We start from the raw sequence: 25,201 nt of genomic DNA, 5'->3' as shown, positions 1-25,201 counted from the left end.
TCTCATCCATTATTTTATAATAATATGCATCTAGTAACCAAGAACTGAAACCAAAAATGTAAAATAAGGTTAAGACTGTAGTTTCCCTGCTCAGTAACAAACAAAAATATTTATATGTGCTTAATTTTAACTGACATTGAAGAATTCAGTGGTAAGCTAAGTACAGGTGGCTGCTTACCTCAGGGGCAGAAGAGTAAGAAGTGTGGCCATTGTGGGGTTAAAGGATAAGAAATGGAGAATGTTTTATTGTTTGTCTTCCAGGACTGAAAACACGGGTGTTCGCTACTTGTACCGATCAGCTGCTGTGGTACAAATTTTGTCATGGAAATAAGATAGATTCGTAAATTTGCAGTACAGAGATGGGCATCCTCACATGCGGTACACATTTATAGTCAGGTATATGAAATTAAATTAAGCTTGATGTAGTACAATACAACAAATAGAAGGAAATAGGCATCAAAAACATTTAATAAACATTTGTAATCATGAAACTTCCTGGCAGATTAAGACTGTGTGCCAGTCTGAGAATCAAACCTGAAATACAGGTTACCTGGTGTAAGTAAAGCTATGAGGCTGGGTCATGTGTTGTGCTCAGGTAGATTATTTACCTGCATAAGGCGTGGGTGCCAAGTAAGAGCCCTAATCTGGACACAGCTGTGATCTGCTAGTAAGTTTCAAATCAGCGGACACTGCTACAGAGTGAAAACTCAGTCTCAATTTGTGACTGTGTTTCGTATTGCATAATGTGTTTAAATGTAAGTATAATTACTGTTATTAATTAACCATCTGCTCACGCAGACAACACAACAACATATCGTCAGGCAATTACAGTGACACAACTTTCTGGTCACTGAGGTTGGCAGTGGTATGAAATAGAACAGTCAATGCAAAATGTGAATCTGTAGGGTGCCGACTTCTAATGATCAGTATTGGAATGGCCAGCGGCCAATTCTCGTACCCTTACTGTATAGCCAGGCTACTGATGGGTCACAACAGACTAATTTTCGTACAAAGTAGTGAAGGGTACAATAATCAGTCACAAATAATATTATTTGATATCCAGATTTTGGTCACTTTGTAGCCATCTTCATTGCAGTAAATGTAAGTTAAAACATCAAAATCACTTGTATATGCACTTAGTCCCAACAGCGCTTTCACATTAAACTTTTAACATGAATAGTCACCTCACGGCAACCACTTGCCGACACTCTTAGTATGTGCAAGTAGAAGACCTTGAGGTTGTGACACCTCTGAGTCCATTCATCTAAATCTTTTGCCATTTCAACATGTTTTTCCAGGTTATCTTCTCTAAAATCCACTAAGTCCAATTTCTGCAATCACCCTTCCACCCTCCTTGTTTACTCTCTTAACGCTCAACCAGCAAACTGTCATTTTGTCACTAAAGAACACTCATTTCAGCAGTGCCTGCACGTTGCAACGAAGTAGGGGTAATATTTCTTTTTTTTATTTTATTTTATTTTTTTTTTTGGGGGGGGGGGGGGATGTTTGTTTTAAAACACTCCCTTCTTTTTGGTACTTGCTTAATGAAAGAGTAAATGACTAATGGTGAAGTTATTCACCGTTGCTTCCACCAAAGTTCGACTCGTGAACCACCACATGCGTCAGCACGAATAAAAAATTAATTAAAGCAAGAAAAATACCGTTCATAGGGATTTCCAGTGTGTGGGTGGATTTCCAAATATTTACTTCATCTCTGTCCAGGAGCCAACAAATACATCCATCACATTTAGCCCTAAATGAAAGTAATCACAGGTTTATTAAAATTGCTGGTGGGAATTTGCGGTGAAATAATGTTCACTTTTCACAATCTCAATTTATTCCAGAAAAACAAGCGAAATATTCTTTCACAGTATCCACAACAATTTATTATTAAAATAATATTTTTCTGTGTGAGAATCAAAATGTTGACCATCATCATGTGTTCGCTTAACCTTTAGGAAATACACGAAATTATTCAATGTGCTTCAACACACTTGTAAGCTGAAGTTTCTGTAATCGCAAACTAATGATGTTTTTAATTGCCGATCACCATCAATGTTAACTGCTGAACAGTTCATAGAGGTTTAGACAATGTCGCCTTACCCAAAATTATTCAAGGGACCAAACGCTGAACATTATTTCAAACTCTTTGCGATCGACACTCATGAAATATTTATAGTCGCAACCAATCCTTCACGTGTCGTAAATTAATTCAACATCACAAGCTGAAATTATTTCAGAATTCCTAACAATCGTCGTATACGAAACTTTTGGAAGCCCCAGCCGAATACTTAGAAATATTTTGGGGGCCACTGATACTTCATAGCCTCACATTGAATGCGCATCAGTTATAATATTTCGGACTTTGGAAAACATATACAAACTATAAATTTAATGCTATATAAGACATATTACACGTCAATCTGGTCGCAAAATTTATAAGCTTTTCAACACTGCTCGTAGTTTTCATGTAACCTTAATGGTTTTCTGACAAGTAGTGTTTTTGATCATATGGGTGCCGTTTGTGTTGTTATATCACTAACAAACATTAAACAATTAAACTAATTATAGTCGTACATCTCTCATTAACTCTATTTACTAATGCTATCACTACTTTCTGTTACATGTTTCAATTGGAAGAACATTCACTTTTACATGTACGGTATATACATTCCCCCCCGGGGTTAGAAATATGAAACACTCGCAGGAAACTGAATGGACGACTTCGATAGTGCTCACTGAGTCCTATCGATCGACACTATGTTTGTCTGCGTTTGTCTGAATGGCTTAAGGCGTTAGCGAGTTATTAATCTGTATAGAGCTTTTAACATTAAAAAAAAAACCATTTAACATTTAATAACTTGTAGCATCTTCACTCACGCACTCGTTTACAAGTTTTGTCATTAAAACCATGTGTCTGGTTTCTCTGTCACTGATTTGGTTCAGTTTTTATTTAGAGTTTCCCTTATTGCATATTTTCTTTATTCAGTTGGTTCAGCCATGGTGGCTACCCTCCAACGTTTGGGTTTTTTGCACCCCGTGTTTAGATCGTCAAGCTTGCTACCTGCAGTTAAGTTTTCTCATACTCTGAGCTCCGCCAATCACTGCGCGTCAAAGGTGCCACCACTTACTGACACGGTGCAAATATCGTCCAGCCCAGCATGGCCCATAACTGTCAAACCCTGCTCTTCTTGCCATCGATATACCTGCCGACTCAGCTGCCAGTGTTAATGACAGGATGCACGTGCATCGCTGTGTTTGTTGTTAAAGTTATTAATTGGCACTTTTCAGGATGTACAGTGTGAGCACCACGGGCGTACCCAGCGAGGGGCAGGGGGTGGGGGGGGGGGGTTACCCTACTGCATCAGAGGCCAGGCCATCTGTGAAGGCAGCCATGCCATATACAACATCTGCTGCAATCATTGCACAGTATTTTATAATGGTATGGCAACCGACCATCTTTCCAATCCCGGGCTTTCCGCTCCCGGGATTGGAATGACTCCTTACCCTCTCCCTTAAAACCCACATCCTTTCGTCTTTCCCTCTCCTTCCCTCTTTCCTGATGAGGCAACAGTTTGTTGTGAAAGCTTGAATTTTGTGTGTATGTTTGTGTTTGTTTGTGTGTCTATCGACGTGCCAGCGCTTTCGTTTGGTAAGTCACATCATCTTTGTTTCTAGATATATTTTTCCCATGTGGAATGTTTCCCTCTATTAATTCACACACACACACACACACACACACACACACACACACACTCCTGGAAATGGAAAAAAGAACACATTGACACCGGTGTGTCAGACCCACCATACTTGCTCTGGACACTGCGAGAGGGCTGTACAAGCAATGATCACACGCACGGCACAGCGGACACACCAGGAACTGCGGTGTTGGCCGTCGAATGGCGCTAGCTGCGCAGCATTTGTGCACCGCCGCCGTCAGTGTCAGCCAGTTTGCCGTGGCATACGGAGCTCCATCGCAGTCTTTAACACTGGTAGCATGCCGCGACAGCGTGGACGTGAACCATATGTGCAGTTGACGGACTTTGAGCGAGGGCGTATAGTGGGCGTGCGGGAGGCCGGGTGGACATACCGCTGAATTGCTCAACACATGGGGCGTGAGGTCTCCACAGTACATCGATGTTGTCGCCAGTGGTCGGCAGAAGGTGCACGTGTCCGTCGAACTGGGACCGGACCGCAGCGACGCACGGATGCACGCCAAGACCGTAGGATCCTACGCAGTGCCGTAGGGGACCGCACCGCCACTTCCCAGCAAATTAGGGACACTGTTGCTCCTGGGGTATCGGCGAGGACCATTCGCAACCGTCTCCATGAAGCTGGGCTACGGTCCCGCACACCGTTAGGCCGTCTTCCGCTCACGCCCCAACATCGTCCAGCCCGCCTCCAGTGGTGTCGCGACAGGCGTGAATGGAGGGACGAATGGAGACGTGTCGTCTTCAGCGATGAGAGTCGCTTCTGCCTTGGTGCCAATGATGGTCGTATGCGTGTATGGCGCCGTGCAGGTGAGCGCCACAATCAGGACTGCATACGACCGAGGCAAACAGGGCCAACACCCGGCATCATGGTGTGGGGAGCGATCTCCTACACTGGCCGTACACCACTGGTGATCGTCGAGGGGACACTGAATAGTGCACGGTACATCCAAACCGTCATCGAACCCATCGTTCTACCATTCCTAGACCGGCAAGGGAACTTGCTGTTCCAACAGGACAATGCACGTCCGCATGTATCCCGTGCCACCCAACGTGCTCTAGAAGGTGTAAGTCAACTACCCTGGCCAGCAAGATCTCCGGATCTGTCCCCCATTGAGCATGTTTGGGACTGGATGAAGCGTCGTCTCACGCGGTCTGCACGTCCAGCACGAACGCTGGTCCAACTGAGGCGCCAGGTGGAAATGGCATGGCAAGCCGTTCCACAGGACTACGTGCAGCATCTCTACGATCGTCTCCATGGGAGAATAGCAGCCTGCATTGCTGCGAAAGGTGGATATACACTGTACTAGTGCCGACATTGTGCATGCGCTGTTGCCTGTGTCTATGTGCCTGTGGTTCTGTCAGTGTGATCATGTGATGTATCTGACCCCAGGAATGTGTCAATAAAGTTTCCCCTTCCTGGGACAATGAATTCACGGTGTTCTTATTTCAATTTCCAGGAGTGTAGTTAAAAAAAGGTCCCTGCACAGGGGCCTTACAAATAGAAATTGTGCAGATCACCCAGCCAGTCTATTGGTACATCAAATTGAGATTTTATTTCTACTTTTTCACTTTCACATTCTCATACAGGACCATCATTTACGCACAGGTTCTCTGTGCCTGTTGAATGTAAACTGCTGGCACGCTCACTGTTCACTTGTTCTTGGGCTCCACAGACTGGTGTTGGCTCCCAGCACAAGCTTTTTGTGGCGCTGGCTTTCAGCGAACCTTGGCATAAATTCATTTCTATTCTCCTTATTTCTCAGGCTTTGATCTGAGACAGAAATTAACTTCTTCTCATGATCCCTATGACTGGCTGACAGCCTCAAGGGCTAACCAGAGGATGCTCATATGTACTTTGTCCACTGAATATAATGAGTCGACTTTTAACTACCTTGGTTATTGAAAAGAACTCCTTCAGATGACAATGTCCTTGCCTGTCCTGTCTAGCACTGCTTCTGCATTTAACTTATTAATGGTAATAAAGACTGTTTGCTACTAAAAGTGAATAACAGTAGAACTTCGTGAATTCCAGTGGAATATATACTGCAAGGATAAGCTAGTCATCGATGATGGTGGCATATTTATTGCCATAGCAAAATCAATTATATCTAATGAAGTTTGGACAGTTTCTGCATGTAGAATTATCTGGTGCTTACCTTCTGCCAAAGATGGATCATATATGGTCACTGGTTATTTTTATAGCTCATCTGCCTCGGGCACTGTGCTGGAAGAAGGCTTTAGGAAAAACTCTGTGAATGCCATGCATTAAGTCTGTTATCAGGCTAAGGTAACAGGGGCAATTTCATTTTATCAGAGACTTGGGTTGTTCAAAAAGGTTTCAGAGACAAAAATCATGTGGTACTGTACAGAACATCTTATCTCAAAATTACCTTGAGCATTTGCATGGAAAACTATTCATGACGGTGACATGTTATATCTACAAATGATTGAACTTTTTGGTACAGTTAATCAGAGGAGGGAATCAGTGACTACAGGACTGCTATAGCATCAATGGCAAATTAAAAGAAATCTTAATAAAAATGGTACATATTTCTGCTTGGAAGGTACAAAAAGAAACAGATTGCAATTTACCTGCGAAGGCAACATCAATACCCCTTATGGAGATAAAATACAAAGCAGCCACTGATAAAACAGAGTAATGAACATTACAATATAGACATGCATCTATACAGAAAAGTTGTATGGGATGGGTTAAAACTACCCTTGTTCAGAAGTCATGTCAGAAAGTTGTTTAGCAGAGAGCTTCCTCATAGTTTCAGATGAAGTAGACGAGTTGTTGATAATCAAGAGTGAAATTTGCACAAGGATAGCAATGTGAATATTATTAAAGGAATTTAATGGTAAAATTCTGTGCAATGATTTCATAAAAAAATCCTAGTTTTGATCTTGTGTGAAATTAATAAATGGCTCAAAATTACTTACACAGACACTCAGTGATCACAGTGGCACCAGAATAGAGGATGACATAGAAGTCCAAAATACTGAACACCATTTTCAAAAGCTGTTTAACTGAGAATGATCATACTACAGATCCCCGTTTCATTCACCACACACACGCTAAAATGACATACTGAGAAGAGAAATCACAGAATGTGTAGTGCAGCATTATGAAACGATGTGTGTACAGAGTGTGTAGTGACTGAGTGTAAGAAATGAATGAACAGCATAGCACTCGCCTTCTGCATTACTAAATAACTTATTTATAGAATGGTATTGTACAATAGGGATGAACCAAATGATGCAACACTGTTCCAAAAAGAGTGGCCTTGTATTTGGAAAGGGGATGGTTCTAATCTTCATCCAACCACTGCGGTTATGTTTTCTGTGGTTTCCACAAATTACTTCAGCGAATGGTGGAATGGTCCCTACTATAAGGCCACAGAGGTCCCACCCTTGTCCTATTAGACCTGAAAGTAGTAAATGTCTGTATATGTGAATTATACTATTTCTGAATTTCAAATATTCTTTTAAAGGAGATCTACAGATGACCAACCAAACTACTACTATTAGAATAGAGGAAAATAGCTAAAATTGTTCATTAGAGGAAAGGTGACTACACATGATGGACACCTATATGTTTCTTGACAGATTGTTGCAAATAACTAGTAACTCTTCTAGAAAATTTTTATCATAAATCCAAGCTATTGAAAAATGTACAGATTATTTCTGTTTTCAAGAAACATTGCTGATAACAATCTGCTGTAGAATTACGGAACACATTTGATTCTTGCTTACAATATCTATTATATGAACAAAAGTCTTCTCTGTAGGAACCCACATGGATTTTACACACAAAAGTCTTCTGAAACTTGGCTTCTTCTGTTCCTAAGATTCAGAAGGCATCAAATCATCAAACAAGAAAGTAGTTTTTGGTATACTCCAAGGCTGTGTCAGATAGTCATTACTATTCACATAATAAATAAATTATCTTATGGATAAGACTGGAAGCTCAGAGTAGCTGTCTGTGGATGACTGTGCTGTCTGAGAAGAAGAATGAGGTATGTATTGCCAGAGTGAAGTCACAATTCTAGAAAACCGAAGTGGAATATAGGAAAACCTGCAGAGGATCAACACCTGCTGGCAGTGTTGGTCACAGAGTGAATTTTCCAGAGGTGAAGGATTTGTGTCATTTCTGCCAGCATGAATGACTTGCTCCCACTGAGCAGGAAGCACATTAAGTTCCAATAAGTAGCATGAGCCAATACCCTGTTTCTTACATACCTGGATACAAAAATCTTCAGAAATTAGGGGCTGGCCGAAGTGGCCGTGCGGTTAAAGGCGCTGCAGTCTGGAACTGCAAGACCGCTACGGTTGCAGGTTCGAATCCTGCCTCGGGCATGGATGTTTGTGATGTCCTTAGGTTAGTTAGGTTTAACTAGTTCTAAGTTCTAGGGGACTAATGACCTCAGCAGTTGAGTCCCATAGTGCTCAGAGCCATCAGAAATTAGGGCCTACCAATTTATTTCCATGAACCATGGACCTTGCCGTTGGTGGGGAGGCTTGCGTGCCTCAGCGATACAGATGGCCGTACCGTAGGTGCAACCACAATGGAGGGGTATCTGTTGAGAGGCCAGACAAACGTGTGGTTCCTGAAGAGGGGCAGCAGCCTTTTCAGTAGTTGCAAGGGCAACAGTCTGGATGATTGACTGATCTGGCCTTGTAACAATAACCAAAATGGCCTGGCTGTGCTGGTACTGCGAATGGCTGAAAGCAAGGGGAAACTACAGCTGTAATTTTTCCCGAGGACATGTAGCTTTACTGTATGATTAAATGATGATGGCGTCCTCTTGGGTAAAATATTCCGGAGGTAAAATAGTCCCCCATTCGGATCGCCGGGCGGGGACTACTCAAGAGGACGTCGTTATCAGGAGAAAGAAAACTGGTGTTCTACAGATCGGAGCGTGGAATGTCAGATCCCTTAATCGGGCAGGTAGGTTAGAAAATTTGAAAAGGGAAATGGATAGGTTAAAGTTAGATTCAGTGGGAATTAGTGAAGTTCGGTGGCAGGAGGAACAAGACTTTTGGTCAGGTGATTACAGGGTTATAAATACAAAATCAAATAGGGGTAATGCAGGAGTAGGTTTAATAATGAATAAAAAAATAGGAGTGCGGGTAAGCTACTACAAACAGCATAGTGAATGCACTATTGTGGCCAAGATAGACACAAAGCCCATGCCTACTACAGTAGTACAAGTTTACATGCCAACTAGCTCTGCAGATGATGAAGAAATTGATGAAATGTATGACGAGATAAAAGAAATTATTCAGGTGGTGAAGGGAGACGAAAATTTAATAGTCATGGGTGACTGGAATTCATCAGTAGGAAAAGGGAGAGAAGGAAACATAGTAGGTGAATATGGATTGGGGGGAAGAAATGAAAGAGGAAGCCGCCTTGTAGAATTTTGCACAGAGCATAAATTAATCATAGCTAACACTTGGTTCAAGAATCATAAAAGAAGGTTGTATACCTGGAAGAATCCTGGAGATACTAAAAGGTATCAGATAGATTATATAATGGTAAGACAGAGATTTAGGAACCAGATTTTAAATTGTAAGACATTTCCAGGGGCAGATGTGGATTCTGACCACAATCTATTGGTTATGAACTGCAGATTGAAACTGAAGAAACTGCAAAAAGGGGGGAATTTAAGGAGATGGGACCTGGATAAACTGAAAGAACCAGAGGTTGTAGAGAGTTTGAGGGAGAGCATAAGGGAACAATTGACAGGAATGGGGGAAAGAAATACAGTAGAAGAAGAATGGGTAGCTCTGAGGGATGAAGTAGTGAAGGCAGCAGACGATCAAGTAGGTAAAAAGACGAGGGCTAATAGAAATCCTTGGGTAACAGAAGAAAAATTGAATTTAATTGATGAAAGGAGAAAATATAAAAATGCAGTAAATGAAGCAGGCAAAAAGGAATACAAACGTCTCAAAAATGAGATCGACAGGAAGTGCAAAATGGCTAAGCAGGGATGGCTAGAGGACAAATGTAAGGATGTAGAGGCTTGTTTCACTAGGGGTAAGATAGATACTGCCTACAGGAAAATTAAAGAGACCTTTGGAGAGAAGAGAACCACTTGTATGAATATCAAGAGCTCAGATGGCAACCCAGTTCTAAGCAAAGAAGGGAAGGCAGAAAGGTGGAAGGAGTATATAGAGGGTTTATACAAGGGCGATGTACTTGAGGACAATATTATGGAAATGGAAGAGGATCTAGATGAAGATGAAATGGGAGATAAGATACTGCGTGAAGAGTTTGACAGAGCACTGAAAGACCTGAGTCGAAACAAGGCCCCGGGAGTAGACAACATTCCATTAGAACTACTGATGGCCTTGGGAGAGCCAGTCATGACAAAACTCTACCATCTGGTGAGCAACATGTATGAGACAGGCGAAATACCCTCAGACTTCAAGAAGAATATAATAATTCCAATCCCAAAGAAAGCAGGTGTTGACAGCTGCAAAATACTAACTCGAATTCTTTACAGACGAATGGAAAAACAGGTAGAAGCGGACCTCGGGGAAGATCAGTTTGGATTCCGTAGAAATGTTGGAACACGTGAGGCAATACTAACCTTACGACTTATCTTAGAAAAAAGATTAAGAAAAGGCAAACCTACGTTTCTAGCATTTGTAGACTTAGAGAAAGCTTTTGACAATGTTAACTGGAATACTCTCTTTCAAATTCTGAAGGTGGCAGGGGTAAAATACAGGGAGCGAAAGGCTATTTACAATTTGTACAGAAACCAGATGGCAGTTATAAGAGTCGAGGGGCATGAAAGGGAAGCAGTGGTTGGGAAAGGAGTAAGACAGGGTTGTAGCCTGTCCCCGATGTTATTCAATCTGTATATTGAGCTAGCAGTAAAGGAAACAAAAGAAAAATTCAGAGTAGGTATTAAAATTCATGGAGAAGAAGTAAAAACTTTGAGGTTCGCCGATGACATTGTAATTCTGTCAGAGACAGCAAAGGACTTGGAAGAGCAGTTGAACGGAATGGACAGTGTCTTGAAAGGAGGATATAAGATGGACATCAACAAAAGCAAAACAAGGATAATGGAATGTAGTCAAATTAAATTGGGTGATGCTGAGCAGATTAGATTAGGAAATGAGACACTTAAAGTAGTAAAGGAGTTTTGCTATTTAGGGAGTAAAATAACTGATGATGGTCGAAGTAGAGAGGATATAAAATGTAGACTGGCAATGGCAAGGAAATCGTTTCTGAAGAAGAGAAATTTGTTAACATCGAGTATAGATTTAAGTGTCAGGAAGTCGTTTCTGAAAATATTTGTATGGAGTGTAGCCATGTATGGAAGTGAAACATAGACGATAACTAGTTTGGACAAGAAGAGAATAGAAGCTTTCGAAATGTGGTGCTACAGAAGAATGCTGAAGATAAGGTGGGTAGATCACGTAACTAATGAGGAGGTATTGAATAGGATTGGGGAGAAGAGAAGTTTGTGGCACAACTTGACTAGAAGAAGGGATCGGTTGGTAGGACATGTTTGGAGGCATCAAGGAATCACAAATTTGGCATTGGAGGGCAGCGTGGAGGGTAAAAATCATAGAGGGAGACCAAGAGATCAATACACTAAGCAGATTCAGAAGTATGTAGGTTGCAGTAGGTACTGGGAGATGAAGAAGCTTGCACAGGATAGAGTAGCATGGATAGCTGCATCAAACCATTCTCAGGACTGAAGACCACAACAACAACAACAACATCACAACACTAACAAAATGCAATAACCAGCCATGTATCTTTTTTTTAATTGAAAACAGCAGCCAGCAGCAATCACTATTATTCTGACTAACTGGTGAACATTTCTTGCTGCGAACACCCAACTACAGACACTTTTATTTCAACCACTCATCATTAGCTTGTTTTGCGGGTGCGGTTTGTTTAATCAACTGCTGTGAACATGTGCCGTGAAGTAGTATGTAGTAGTAGTAGTTTGTAAAATATGGATTTCCTGTCAAAACTGTACTGCTGAAATCCATTTTTTAAAGAATGTTCAGGAGTGGATGGTAAAGAAATGTTGTAGTGTATTGCTAGGTGGAAAAATTTGCAGCACATATAGAAAGCAAACATCATAAAAGCCACCAACCCCTGCAGGTGTTGCCTCAGCTGTGTTAGGTACTTCCAGAGAAGACGTGAGTGAAGATGAAATAGTACCAGATCTGACACTGGATTCTTTAAATACTAGTCTTCAGTATTTAGGTGAATCTCCAGCATGAGAAAATGTGTGCACAGCATGGATCATACTTATGTGGCACTGCTGGAATAAGAAGTGTGTGACAAAAATGGAGAAAGAGGGAGCACAGCCCAGCTTAAAGATAGGTTTCACAATTCAGACTGTGTGTGTGGCAAAATGCAAATTTTGACAACACTTTTAAAGAGCTGGAGTATAGCAAAATTCAGATTATATGGTATAAAGAGCAAAATAGCTAGTAGTACACAGTATATTGGTGACACCAAATCCAAAGCCACATAAAACACTGTGTGAGAAAACTGTTCAATGTGTAAGTGATTTTTACTGTGATATCAATGCAAGCTGTGTGATGCTAGGATGAAGATTGTCTTTATGAAAGGAAATGGAATTAAAGTGCACAAGGAGAAGTGGCTAGTGTTACACATCTTAAGGACTTGTACACATATTTCGAAGATACATACCCAGATATAAATACTGAACTGTCAAAATTTTGAAGCTGCGGCCAAAGTACCATGTTCTTGCCAATGCCACTGGGGCCCATGCTGTCTGATGATTGACTGATTTTTTTTATTGGTCAAGTTTTATCATGCAACACAAATTGTACAACTGATATAGGACAGGTCAAAGAAGAATTGCAATAATATGTAGTATTAGCAAATAGTAAGCAAATTAAAATGAGGTACCTCTTCTTATAATTTAATTTTTAAGTAACGTTACATATTCAGAAATTCTTTTTCACAGCAGAAACAATGCTTTATTAGTAACACCTTTAGTTTAATTTTAAATTTTGGCTACATAGCATTGTTTTTTATTTTCTATGGTATCTTATTGTGTAGGCTAATATTATTCCAATGTTAATTATGCTCCTGTGCTAGGCTGCATTTTTGCTATATTTTTGGCATATTTCATTTTTCTCTGGTACAATAGTTGTATACAATTTTGTTCTGCAGTAGTTTTCCTGTTTTCAAGAGGTAGTCTCTAGTGAACAAGATAATTTCATCAATGAATAAGTTTTCATCATTCAGAACACCAAGCTCAATAAAATGAGATTTATTGGACTCCACCTTTTTTATGGCCACAAATTGTTCTTAGAGCTCTTTTTTTATGTTCTAAAAATCTTTACGCTGTGGGTTGAGTGTCCCCAAAAACTGATCCCATGTTGAAACAGTGTGACGAACTGTGCATAATAAGCCTGCAGTACTGTTGTTTTGCTTGCTGTAGACGTTAATATTCTTACACCATAGCACAGGGATGAGAGTTTCCTAGACAAGTTATTTATGTAGATGTCCCACTTAAGTCCTGCTGAACCCAAAGACCCAAAAATTTTGTGACATATATTATAGGGGATCAGTTTCTGACTGTGCTCGAATACACATTTTGATTATATGGAGGAAATAAGTGAAAATTGACAAACAACTTTTTTCAATATTTACAATGACTTTGTTTTTTGTGAACCACTCAGAAAGTCTTTTCATAGAACTTCCCGCTGTTGACTACAATGTCTCCTGGGCTGGATCCAGTAAGCCATATGCTGGTGTCATTGGCAAACAGGATAATTTTTGGGGACTCATATATTCCACAGAGTCATCCATAAATCAGTGTGTGTCTCACATCAGAATTTTACATTAACGATTACAGTGTGTAAATGGAGAGAAGTAAGTGTGAAGAACGCGCATGACTGTCATACACTGATTAGCATTTGTTACAGGCAATCCTGCATTTGCAGCATGTTTCTTAGATGTTGTCCAAGTGTTGCAAGAATGACTGATTATCTGTTTGGTATAAACTGCACTGATGAAACTATGTACAAGTGTTAGTTAACTACAGGCAGAGTAGTTATCAAGACTGTAAGAAAATCGACATATGATTTCATTGAGGTGTTTGCAGCAAGTTTACAATTGCTACTACCGCACCCATTTATCACACTGTGACAGTCACAGTTCTTTAGAATCACCACAGAGAAACTCAAAGTAGATGAATATATTCTTCTTTGTGATTCGTTACAAGTCATCTATATGTAGCTTACTACAGAGATAAGAATACTAATGAAATATACCATGTGACATATGTGGAAAAATATGACTGCCTTGAGCATGATACACTATGTGAGTATTCTATCCAGTAGAAGTTCATCAATTTTTAAAAATGTCACTTTCCATCACCGAAACACATTTATTACTTTTTGGGTGAACGTGCAGCCCTATACAAAAACATAAAGAATTCCATGAATCTGTCCTACCAAGGGGAAGTTGAATGGCATTGTTTTTGCTACAGCATCTGGTAAAGGACCTTGTGATGAGGTTACAGAGGCTGTAAAGATATTAGCCACACAACAGCCTTAAGCAACCTCATAAAAACCATATTTTGACATCACAACTTGTTGTTTTAATGATGCAATGAAAAAAAGTTAATCCATGTGTCTTCCACTATGTATCAGCTTCTAATCATAATTGAGACAATGCCAAGCTGAAGCAATGTTTTAAAAATACAAGGTCGATTCTAAGTCACCATTGTACAATATATATTAACAAAGGTATAGTGAAAAGAAACACATATTCTGCTTCTTTAGAGAACACAGAAGAGTCAGTGGCTGGTGTGGTGAAAGACATCCAGTTAACAGACACACACAGATCTGTTGCTTTTATGTATGACAGTCACTGGTGGATTGCATATGTCTTACAAACTTACAAAGAACCAGCTTCTTGCAGCCAAATGGACCATCTCTATCTTGTGTCTCCTGCCAAACAAGACACTTGTGTTATCATAACATGTGATGTTCTCATAAGACTGGATCCAGTGACACCAACTGGAAGGACAAACACTCTACCTGCATCAAATGTGGTGAACATTACCAATTTGACTGAAGACTTGTGAGACAAGATTTAACCAATTTTATTGCTTTTTCACTGAAGCTACAATGTACGTGGTTCATAATACCGCTAAAATGACATAAACCATATTTCTATACAGAAGTACATATGAACTGTACTTTTTAGTAATTTGTGTCTCATATTTATGTGCTGCCTTCTGCATTCTGATGGTGTACTGTCAGTCATAAAATAAATTTTTGGTAATATGTCTTTGCTGTGCCATATTGAAATTTAACATGTTTATAGTAGCATACTGAAACAATACAATTTATTTTTTCATAAAAAATGTTAATTGTGGGGTGTTTTGAGGTAAAATGCTCAAAGGTCACAGTCAATGACATTCAATGTGAAAATTATGGTCCATAACATTCAATGTGAAAATTATGTGAAACCTGCCATGTTGCATATCAACATGAAGCTCTACTCATTAGCTTTCCAATAATACAAGTTTCACTGCTACATCTGGATTAGAACCAGAATTACCAGTCATTTATGCTGAGACAGAAACAGGTAAATTTAACAAAAAGTCCAAATTTTGCAGACCTGTAACTTTCTTCTCAAGTGTCATACGCCTCTGCAAACTGGCAGTTTTCCATCTCCCATCTGGATCAATGTATGTGCCAAAAACTGAGAAGGTCAGGTTGAAAATGTTGCTTTTCTGTGTTGAACTGACATGGAATTATCCTGAGTCGAAAGAAGCAATTAATTACCAAAAACAGACCAACTGGGGATGAGCCCCAGACCTTTGGATTAATTTTGGTGCTCGCTCACTGCACCACACAATTTGCACGGATCTCAACATAATATATTCCGTAATTTCACAACCAACAGTATTCTTAGACAAAATGCTACTGTGTCTGACACAAAAGGTGTATCACAACACACAGAGTGAAAGTGTCTAGTGAACTATTTGAGCCACAGGTAAATTCTTTGAAGTCTGACATATGCCATGTAGATGACATCTGGTATGTTTTCATCTGTAAGTTTCTGTTGCAGATATTATTCATGTGTTTTGTTTAAATCACATTATTTAGTTCTTGTGGATGGTGGCACGCATCATATTGTTTGGTATGCCTGCACACAACGACTCAAAATGTCATGACCAATGCCCACCACAAGACTGAATACTATCTGGTGGTGTTATGGACATGAGAGACAGTACAGTCCATTTTAACATGGAGCAGAGATGACGGGAAATCCTTCTCATGACGATACAGGCTCGAAGAGGGAAAATCCACAGACAGACGCAACTTTAATAACTAAAGGGAGACTGACACTGCCGGGTGCCTGGGAACAAGCCTCTCTGAAATGGCAAAGCTGTCTGGCTGCTCACATCCTACTGTCGTGAATACCTATGAAAAGTGGTCGAAGCAGCTGAACCGCAAGTAGGCGCCAATGTGTTGGATGTACACAGCTCATCTAAGAACATGGAGGTCAGAGGCTCGCCTCTCACTTAAGCAGGATAGGCAGCAATCTGTGGCAGGTCTGATGGTAGAGGACAATGCTGGAGAACACACAAGTATTTTGCAACACATCATTCGGAGTAGTGGTTAATAATGCAAGGGGATAACTACAATACTTTGTCACACTACAATAACATAATGCTTTTGGAAGAAAATCAAGTGCCAAGATCTACAGTGCATGATAGTAATGTCTCGCTATTCTCCTAATAAACAACATCTTACTCACCATGTGGGGGATGATAGCTCAGTTTTTCAGGTGGACTAAGAAGAGAACATGAAGATGGAGAATAGTGGCATGTTTACAGGAATGGAATCAACTTTCTGAATGGGTCAGAGTTAAGTGCGAGGGGCATAGCAGCAAGCAAGCTCACAGTTCTGGAGTCACTAGCAGGTGTCCTTGATATGTGTAGCAAATGAAGAGGAAAACTGTGTTTCTATCAAAGAACATTGTACAATGAGGACTAACAAAATGAGCCAGTGCATTTGTTAATATGCTGACCTCATCTTCCAGAGGATGGAGTTGACTATGTCTGGCCATGCTGATTAAGTTTTCCTAAATCATTTCAAGCGACTGTCAGGGTGATTCCTTCATCAAGGCCAAGATCGACCACCTGTCCTATCCTCATAGAGCATATTTATATGTTCTGTGGGTATGTATATTTTCAGTGTATTATGATGACAAATCCAGCACCATTATACAAGATGGATGTATAATATAACTGGATGAATAAATAAATAAAAAATTTTCAATACACTCATTGTACAAGCAATTATAACACCTCTCAAAGGTTCCCTTTTTTTAAACTCAGATGACCACAAAAAAGAAAACAACATAACATAGCTAATAAATGTACAACAGGGCAATGAGAAGGTCACATATTCTCTATCACTGAAAGGGGGGGGGGGATGTACAATAAACCAGTATTGTTCTATGAAATTCAATTCTTCTACAATCATATGTTAGGGTTCATCATTGTTGTGAGCAATTTTTGAAAGTTCACTATATCTGCATAAAGTGAGTGGCTATTTGTTACTTTAACAAAATATGCCAATTTTGGCCTGACATTCATAACTACACCATATTACATAGGCCTACTTCTTTTAGAACTACAGACTAGCATTATACAAAACTTTTCATGTTGTAAGTACACCATTCAGACCATTAGAATTACTACAGCAATCATATGCATACCTCATTGAAATAGCGTTACTCTACAGTTTGGAACTGGGAAAAGTGTAACTATACTACAGTGAGTTATGTTTCGGTGGCAATTAGCAAATGCTCTGTTGGAATGTATCATAGTCTCTACACAAGGATCGTAATGACATGTTATCAATGGTACCAAGGTATTTTTTTATGCGATATGTGAGTTAAGAATGAGGCCTTTTAGCGTACAATAATACATCCTAAGAATGACAACGTCGCCTTAAGTACGCTCAACATTCCTTTCGTTTAAAGTTATTTTTCTATTTCGATAATAAAACAATTTGTTTCATTAACCATAAATCATACTGAATTACCTCCGCATGTCTCGAAGTCACCGCTTGGGCCTCTTTGTCAACACTCTGACAATCATTTGTTTGGGTCTCTCCATCACAGACAGCTCTGAAATACATAAAATATTGTACATAGTAGGAAGCTCCGTGTAAGAAATTTTAAATCACAACTGAAATGAGATCAACGTTCAGAACACAATACCGCAGGGCTACATTTCGCTTCTGGTTACCTTTCTGATTTCCAAGCAGACGAGAAACCTACAGATTCCGAAGAATGTTCGCTGAACATAACAAGTTATTAGTTTTAGATTCCGCGTTGTCAACACTCCTTCTCTTCACACCTTCCGTACTTCTCACTCTAGCCTTGTTTATTTACTTTCGGTTACCTTAGCAACACAACTTGTCGCAACTTGGATTCAGTGCTACCAAAGCAACGGAATATTGACCACATAAATATAAGTCACGGTACCGTACCTACATCAGCGCTAATGTTATTATTTTAGATGTATAAGCTACACGTTTCCATATTAGTATTAATAACCTGTTACTCTAAGAATCACTTTAGACACATGAATAAACACACGTTTTTATCGAGGACTGGGCAGGGTGTGCTTTAGTGAAGAAAGTAACTGGGCATTTGTAATGACTTAGGAAACCGACAGGAAACGTAAATTACGATGCCCATATTAAGCATGAGCTTCCATTCGCCGGAATATGGGACCAGTGTCTTAACAAAGACTATTATTAAAAAAACCTCATTCAGTTGTATCTAACGTGTAGCGATCTTACGTTTGTACATGATTGAATGAAATATTTATGTAGAACAATTTATTTATTTATTCATAAAAAATCTTTCAGACTCTGGGACATAGAACAAACACCAAACAAAACAGTAACACATCACAGCAAAAGTACTGTATTATTTCAGCGGATACATAATTTTTAACTTTATCCACAAAAGAGCTTGCAGTTGAAGCAGAGTCTTGTTTCAAGTCTCTTGTACCTTAGATGCTCAAAAAATTCTGCTGCTGATTAGAAACAGTGATCTAATAAAAATACCCTTAGGGATTTGCAAAAGAGTGTGACTGATGATATGATTTTTACATTTTGTGGAAGACTATTATAAATTTGGTGTGCCACTGTTTATTTACACAGTCCAATACGTCATCATTAATTCTTAGTCTAGCATAATTGTATTTTTTATTAGCATCACTGTGTTTTTTATTAAAATAGAAGTACATGCAATTAGTTTTCCTTACAGTTAGAGTTACTTTATTTTTCTGTGGACATCTTTGAGGGCTGCATTAAGCCTTTCCTCTCTGGCTGTGATCGCTGTGTTGCTGTCATCAGCAAACGATTTTTTTTTTACCACATCCGACACACTACGGGGAATCCTTAACGTAAATAAGCAAAATGACTGTCCCCTGTGGTATGACTATATTAATAAGGATAGAGTAGCATGGAGAGCTGCATCAAACCAGTCTCAGGACTGAAGACCACAACAACAACAAATATAATTTGTATATGACAGGTTCGTTATTAGAAACCCTTTTGAAGTATGTGATGATGACGATGTTTGGTTTGTGTGGCGCTCAACTGCGTGGTCATCAGCGCCCGTGAAGTATGTGAGATCTCACCGCATTGCACCTGGTTCCCTAGATATGACTTAAACCAGTACTTACAAGGGAAACTAGTGGCAAAATGGCCCAGTGGGTAGCACAACGAAAACAGAACACTGTTCAAGCATGAAAACAGGGAGAAAGTGCACTGAACTGTGGAAAAAGAAACAAAACAGAACCAGTGAATGGTCCAAGCTAAGCATATGCAACATCGAGTAAAACCTAAAAACCGTGATGTGTTGGTTATATGGTCACGGCGTTGGACTGCGAAGTGGGAGATCCATGTTCAAATCTCCCTCGTCCCCTTTTTTTTCACAAAATTATGAATTCACTGTCTGGTCATTAACGTCCCTGATCTTCTTCTATAGTCTTTGCAATTGTCATACTAGACACTGGTTATAGAGCATCAGTTACGTGATAAAAACATATTACTGTCGCAAGTAACTGTGTTGAACGTTGAGAGCAGGTTAGATGGCGCATACACCTCTCACAGAAATGAAAACAAAAAATAAACGGGTGTTACAACAAAGGAATTCAAGAGACAAGACCTCCAAAACGGAATGCAAGAGTCATAACGTGTAGTACACCTGTAAAGCAAATAGGAGATGCGTACGTCTGGAGCCTCATCACCTTATAATCACGGGGTCCACGCATCGAGTACGGCTGAACACTCACAGTATTTCGTCATCACTAGTGGGACAACCTGCATGTCACCCCACATTCCATTGTTGTCAGATGTATCCAAGATGGCGTCGTGTAGACTTGCCAACAGCACATGACGTCATCCAACATGGTGGATTTTGGCGGGAAGGTAGGTCAACTGGGCTACCTCTACTAACCTAACCCTCCACAAAAATTGGCGGGGAGTTCAAATTCTTACCGAATAATGCGTCACACTTTAGAAAAAGGTGGAAACAAAGGACTTGTCTTTATTATTTAACCAATTTCAAGCAGATGTGTTCGCCACTGAGTCTGGACTCAAACTGGTCTAGTTCATATTCCTGACACCAGAGAGCACCACTGTGATGTCAGATCATGACACAAGTACCGTTATTCAAGATGGCTGCACCCAGTGTATCCACCATGTGGCTTGGTACACTGAGGACGCTGTTGTGATGTTAGCTTATCACACGAGTACCGTTATTCAAGATTACTCTGACATCCCAAACACACCACACTGTCCGACAGTTCAGGAGCACATTGGGGCTGTTGACAGGTGCCACATCGTCTGACAGTTAGCGAGCACGGGGGGCTGCCCGGTCGCCACAGCTGGTGCATGGGCTGGTGCTATTGGAAAAGGACTCAACCCACACTAGGCTGATGGAGAGAGGAATTTGGGCGCAATTTATTTAGGGATGTACCGTAATCTAAAATGGTGCCAACTACTAGGTTCACCAAGAGCTCCAGACCCCAACTGTCTTAGTACATTTCGTCGCCACCAGAGGATGCCTTCGTGACATCAGGTGATGACACAAGTACAGTTATCCACACGCTCTGAGATACCCCACAGCATACAGACCTGCAAACTACTCCTACATAACTCATGTATAAGGCTCTACACATACGCTTGCTAATTGTAAACTGTCAAAAATAACGCATTGCACAGCGTACAGACATGCAAACCACTTGTAAATAATGCAATGCATTTATGTACAGATAGCCAAACAACTCCTAAATTGTCAAAATAATAATCCATCTAAAAGACTCTGCTTGCTAATCGTCAACTGTCGAAATCATACACCAGCCTTTATTTAAAGAATTAGAGGTGCACGACCACCCAGTGTATTCACCACTGTGTCCAGAGCCCAACTGACTTAGTTCATATCAATGCCACTAGCGGACGCTGTAGTGACATCAACTGATGTCGCAAGTACCGTAATCTAAAATGGCGCCACCTAGTAGGTTCACCACAAGCTCCAGACCCCAACTGTCTTAGTACATTTCGTCGCCACCAGAGGATGCCTTCGTGACATCAGGTGATGACACAAGTACAGTTATCCATGACAGCAGCAAACAGCGTGTTCTAAGGTTCAAATGGCTCTGAGCACTATGGGACTTAACATCTGTGGTCATCAGTCCCCTAGAACTTAGAACTACTTAAACCTAACTAACCTAAGGACATCACACACATCCATGCCCGAGGCAGGATTCGAACCTGCGACCATAGCGGTCACGCGGTTCCAGACTGAAGCACCCAGAAACGCACGGCCACACCGGCCGGCAACAGCGTGTTCTGCACGAGGTCTAGTACTCAATACCACCAGCAGAGGACGCTGTCGTCCTTTTCGTGATGCAAACCAAGATGGTGATAGGAAATGGTGGGGAAACGACTCAGCCTTCTCTAGGCTGCCGAAGAGAGTAAGTATCAAGTGCACTCTATTTACTTTCAAACAACTTATTAAAGGATAGATTACATCTATCACACTAATACAAAACATCCACCTTGATGTACCTGGGGTCATGTTGCACAGCCCACAGACATGCAACCAACTCATGATTACAGTACACAATAGCAAACTCCTCCTAAATAATTCTTCACACTGATGTGTAGACATGCTCAGTACTCATAAACTGTCCAAATAGCGAATAGCAGGGCCTACAGACCCGCTCGCGAAATAATGCAATCAATGCACGAAGGCACAGTCCGCCACCCCCTGTCCAGTAGAGTACACAGGGGGTAGCGATAAGTGATGCATCCGTCAGATGTCAAACCGCGCACAGCCCGTGCTTGGCTTCCATAAGCATGAGTTGGCGGCACCCCCATTCATACATAACACATGAGAAATTCCTATCCGCTTGACACCGATGACAATGCGATTGCAAGACACACGCGCCAACATGATCGGGAAGGAGCGCAGCCACGAGCTGCCCCCGAAAGCAGGCGAATGTTGTATGTAGCCACCATTGATGACGCAACCAGACAGGGGCGGGGGCTTATTTACATAGCGTGCACTCCAAGCAGAACCAAGCGTGTGGGGTTTTCCTTGATACACTCACTCTAACTGTGGTCTTCCGAAGATGCTGGAGAATTCCATTCCACAATAGCAAAACCTGCTTTCCCCCTAGTGATTCTAATGGATCATAAGTGACGTTTGACTGACACTACACCGCTCGTAGCTACATACCACCGTAAACGCATCTAGCAATGTTATCAATCTTATACTCAATTCACGTTGCTATCTAAAATAATAACCATGTCTAAATTTAGTAAATTCCATAGCCCCCACAGAAATACATAACATGCGCTCTTTTACTAGTTTTTGTCTGCTCTCAGCTTTTATGCATGGAAATTCATGCCCTAACAGAACCTCGTTATGAAAATAACATACAGTAACGTCCAATGCAGTGTTCCGTGCGGGCCTAACCCCACCTGCTCTCAACATGTGCAAATGTTTACACAGTGTAGAAGCTCCCATATCCCAGCACAAAGCATGTTAATGAATCCAACATTATCATTTGCCCTAATCCAATTTACTCGCTGAATTACTGATGCCTCCGGTATCAAAGCACCACCCACCTATTCTTTCTTGGACTTCCAGCGGTTATTTTACATAGATCACTAAACTGCATTGACAGTTAAACCTGCAGAATTCTCTCCACATTATCAAATACAATCCTGACTCACATGAATATTCGAAGAGTGGAACATATTTACCAGTGTAACTACAATTAAATATTACGATTGCTGCTACACTCTGACACCAATCAATATACAAGTAATCTCTTCTCTTGACGACTGTGCTTCAGTATCTATAGCACACATAATTTTCCTCTTGAAACTCCATCTCATACCCTCGTCATTATCAATCTGCTCAATCTATACATCCCTCACGATACGACACACAGTCATCCTCTCTAGTCATGCCATAACATAAATCATACTATCTTTACGATGCAATATATACACAGCTTACACACTGTAAGCCATAGTAACTTTACAGTACAATATATACACATACCAGATTCTGAGGAATATTGGAGCATGAAACCAATCACCATCTCAGCAATATATCACCAAGTACCGTGTTGATCTAGTAAACACACAACTTATCCAATGAGCTAATGTGAGGAACTGGAATAAGGTGAAGAACAAAGGGGAATGGTCATCTTGCCATACATCGGCTGTGTCTTTTCAAAAATAGGAAGATTATTGAAGAGGCATAAAGTTAAATGTGTCTTTCGTCTGCCAGGAAAACTCAGAGCTCTCTTGGGCTCATCTAAGGACAGCCTTGGCCTAGGAAGACCCAGTGTTTATGAGATTCCTTGTAGCTGCAGCATGTCGTACATCGGACAAACTTGTTGCACTGTAGAAGAGAGATCTTCTGAATACCGACGGTACACTCGTCTGGAGCAACCAGAGAAGTCTGCAGTGGCCGAGCGTTGTCTCAGTACAGGCCATTCTATGAATTATCAACACACCAAAATTCTCGCGTCGACGAGTTCGTACTGGGACAGTGTTATTAAGGAAGCAGTGGAAATACGTAGCTCGACGAATCTTGTAAACAGAGACAAGGGCTTCCAGCTCAGTACAGCTTGGGATCCAGCAGTGGGCATATTGAAGTCGCATCGAGCTGAGAGGAGTACTATTGGTCATACGACGGATGACGATTCGCCAGCAACATAAATATTCTGTTGACAATGGGAGGATAGTCACGCGCCGTACGCGGACGCGCATTTTTGCTTGCATCTTCCGACAGAGGTCGCTGGGGCAGGCGATGGCAGCGCAGAGCAGCAGTGGCAGCCTCTGTGCATGCGCCGGACTCTTTGGTTCTTCATCTTGTAGGTGGCGTTGCTGTCCTTCCAGCTATCGGTTGATATCACCGCTATTGGCCATCGAATGTGGCGCCTCCACGCATGCGCACTTCCTGCCTAAGACTGGCATAAATAGGGGGCTCTAGTCTTGCCTTAGCAGTGTGTTTGTCGCACCTGAAGATGTCGGCCAGTTGCGCTGATGAAATATTGTGGAGTTTTCACTATGACATCCGACGTCTTGCCCGAGAACCATATATACATATACAAGTTGTTCAGCACAAACCAGAAGATAGCAAACCACTTCCTCAATTTAACCGCATTTCGGTCTATATTCGGTCAATTTATACCTGTTCTCCTGTCATTTTTCGCAATTCTATCGATTTTAGGTCAGATCTATCCATGCGATCATGACATAACATCTCGTTCTGTGTTATAAAATTGATTGTAAATGTAGCACAGCTGCCAACTCCTAGCCCAAACGCACTGATCGGGAGGTGTAAAATAGCACTGCACTCGACTGTGTCTAGTCACCTCCACATTGGCAGAGCATTTGCTCTGCTTTATGTATGTCTGTGTACATGCACACCTCGTGGACGGTTCCCAGGACCCACAGTAGACCTGAGTTAGCGTTCAACTGTGGATCCGCTGCATGTTATATCTGGATCGATGTTGAGATGCAGATCCACAATATGCCGCGCATGGGAAAAGGTTTCGAGGTGAATCTGTCACGCGCAATGTACAAAGCTGTGTTAGGATGCAGATCCACAATATATCACCTCTGAGTTAGTATTCCGGTGTGGATCTGTCACGGCCTATATATACAGAGCTATGTTCGGAGACAGATCCACCACACGCCACATCTGCGATAGACTCCGTGGGTGGACCAACCACGCGTTACGTCTGGACTCGTATTCAATGTTCGAAGTTTGGTCCACCAGCGGATGGGAGTGGTTCATGAGACCCGTCCATGAGGCTTGCATGTACAGAGACATACAGAAAGCAGAGTAAATGCTGTCTGAATGTGGAAGTGACTGGACACAGTCTAGTGCAGTGCTATAT

At 41.1% G+C, this 25,201-nt stretch overlaps 1 protein-coding gene across 1 annotated transcript in view; it reads right to left on the bottom strand.

The window, feature by feature from the left end:
* The window catches only part of LOC126416488 (cytoplasmic dynein 2 intermediate chain 2-like), a 93,568-nt gene extending 75,093 nt beyond the window's left edge, over nt 1-18,475 (bottom strand). Inside the window, exons 1-2 of the mRNA XM_050084225.1 lie at nt 18,002-18,475; nt 17,796-17,880 (exon numbers count right to left, since the gene is read on the bottom strand). Of these exons, the coding sequence (XP_049940182.1) occupies nt 17,796-17,880; nt 18,002-18,060 (144 nt within the window). The 5' untranslated portion in view covers nt 18,061-18,475. The remainder of the gene's footprint in view (nt 1-17,795; nt 17,881-18,001) is intronic.
* Nucleotides 18,476-25,201: the final 6,726 nt, after the last annotated feature.

Source organism: Schistocerca serialis, chromosome 8 (assembly GCF_023864345.2).
Source record: "Schistocerca serialis cubense isolate TAMUIC-IGC-003099 chromosome 8, iqSchSeri2.2, whole genome shotgun sequence".
NCBI lineage: Eukaryota > Metazoa > Arthropoda > Insecta > Orthoptera > Acrididae > Schistocerca > Schistocerca serialis.
This window is presented reverse-complemented; position numbering and strand designations above follow the sequence as displayed.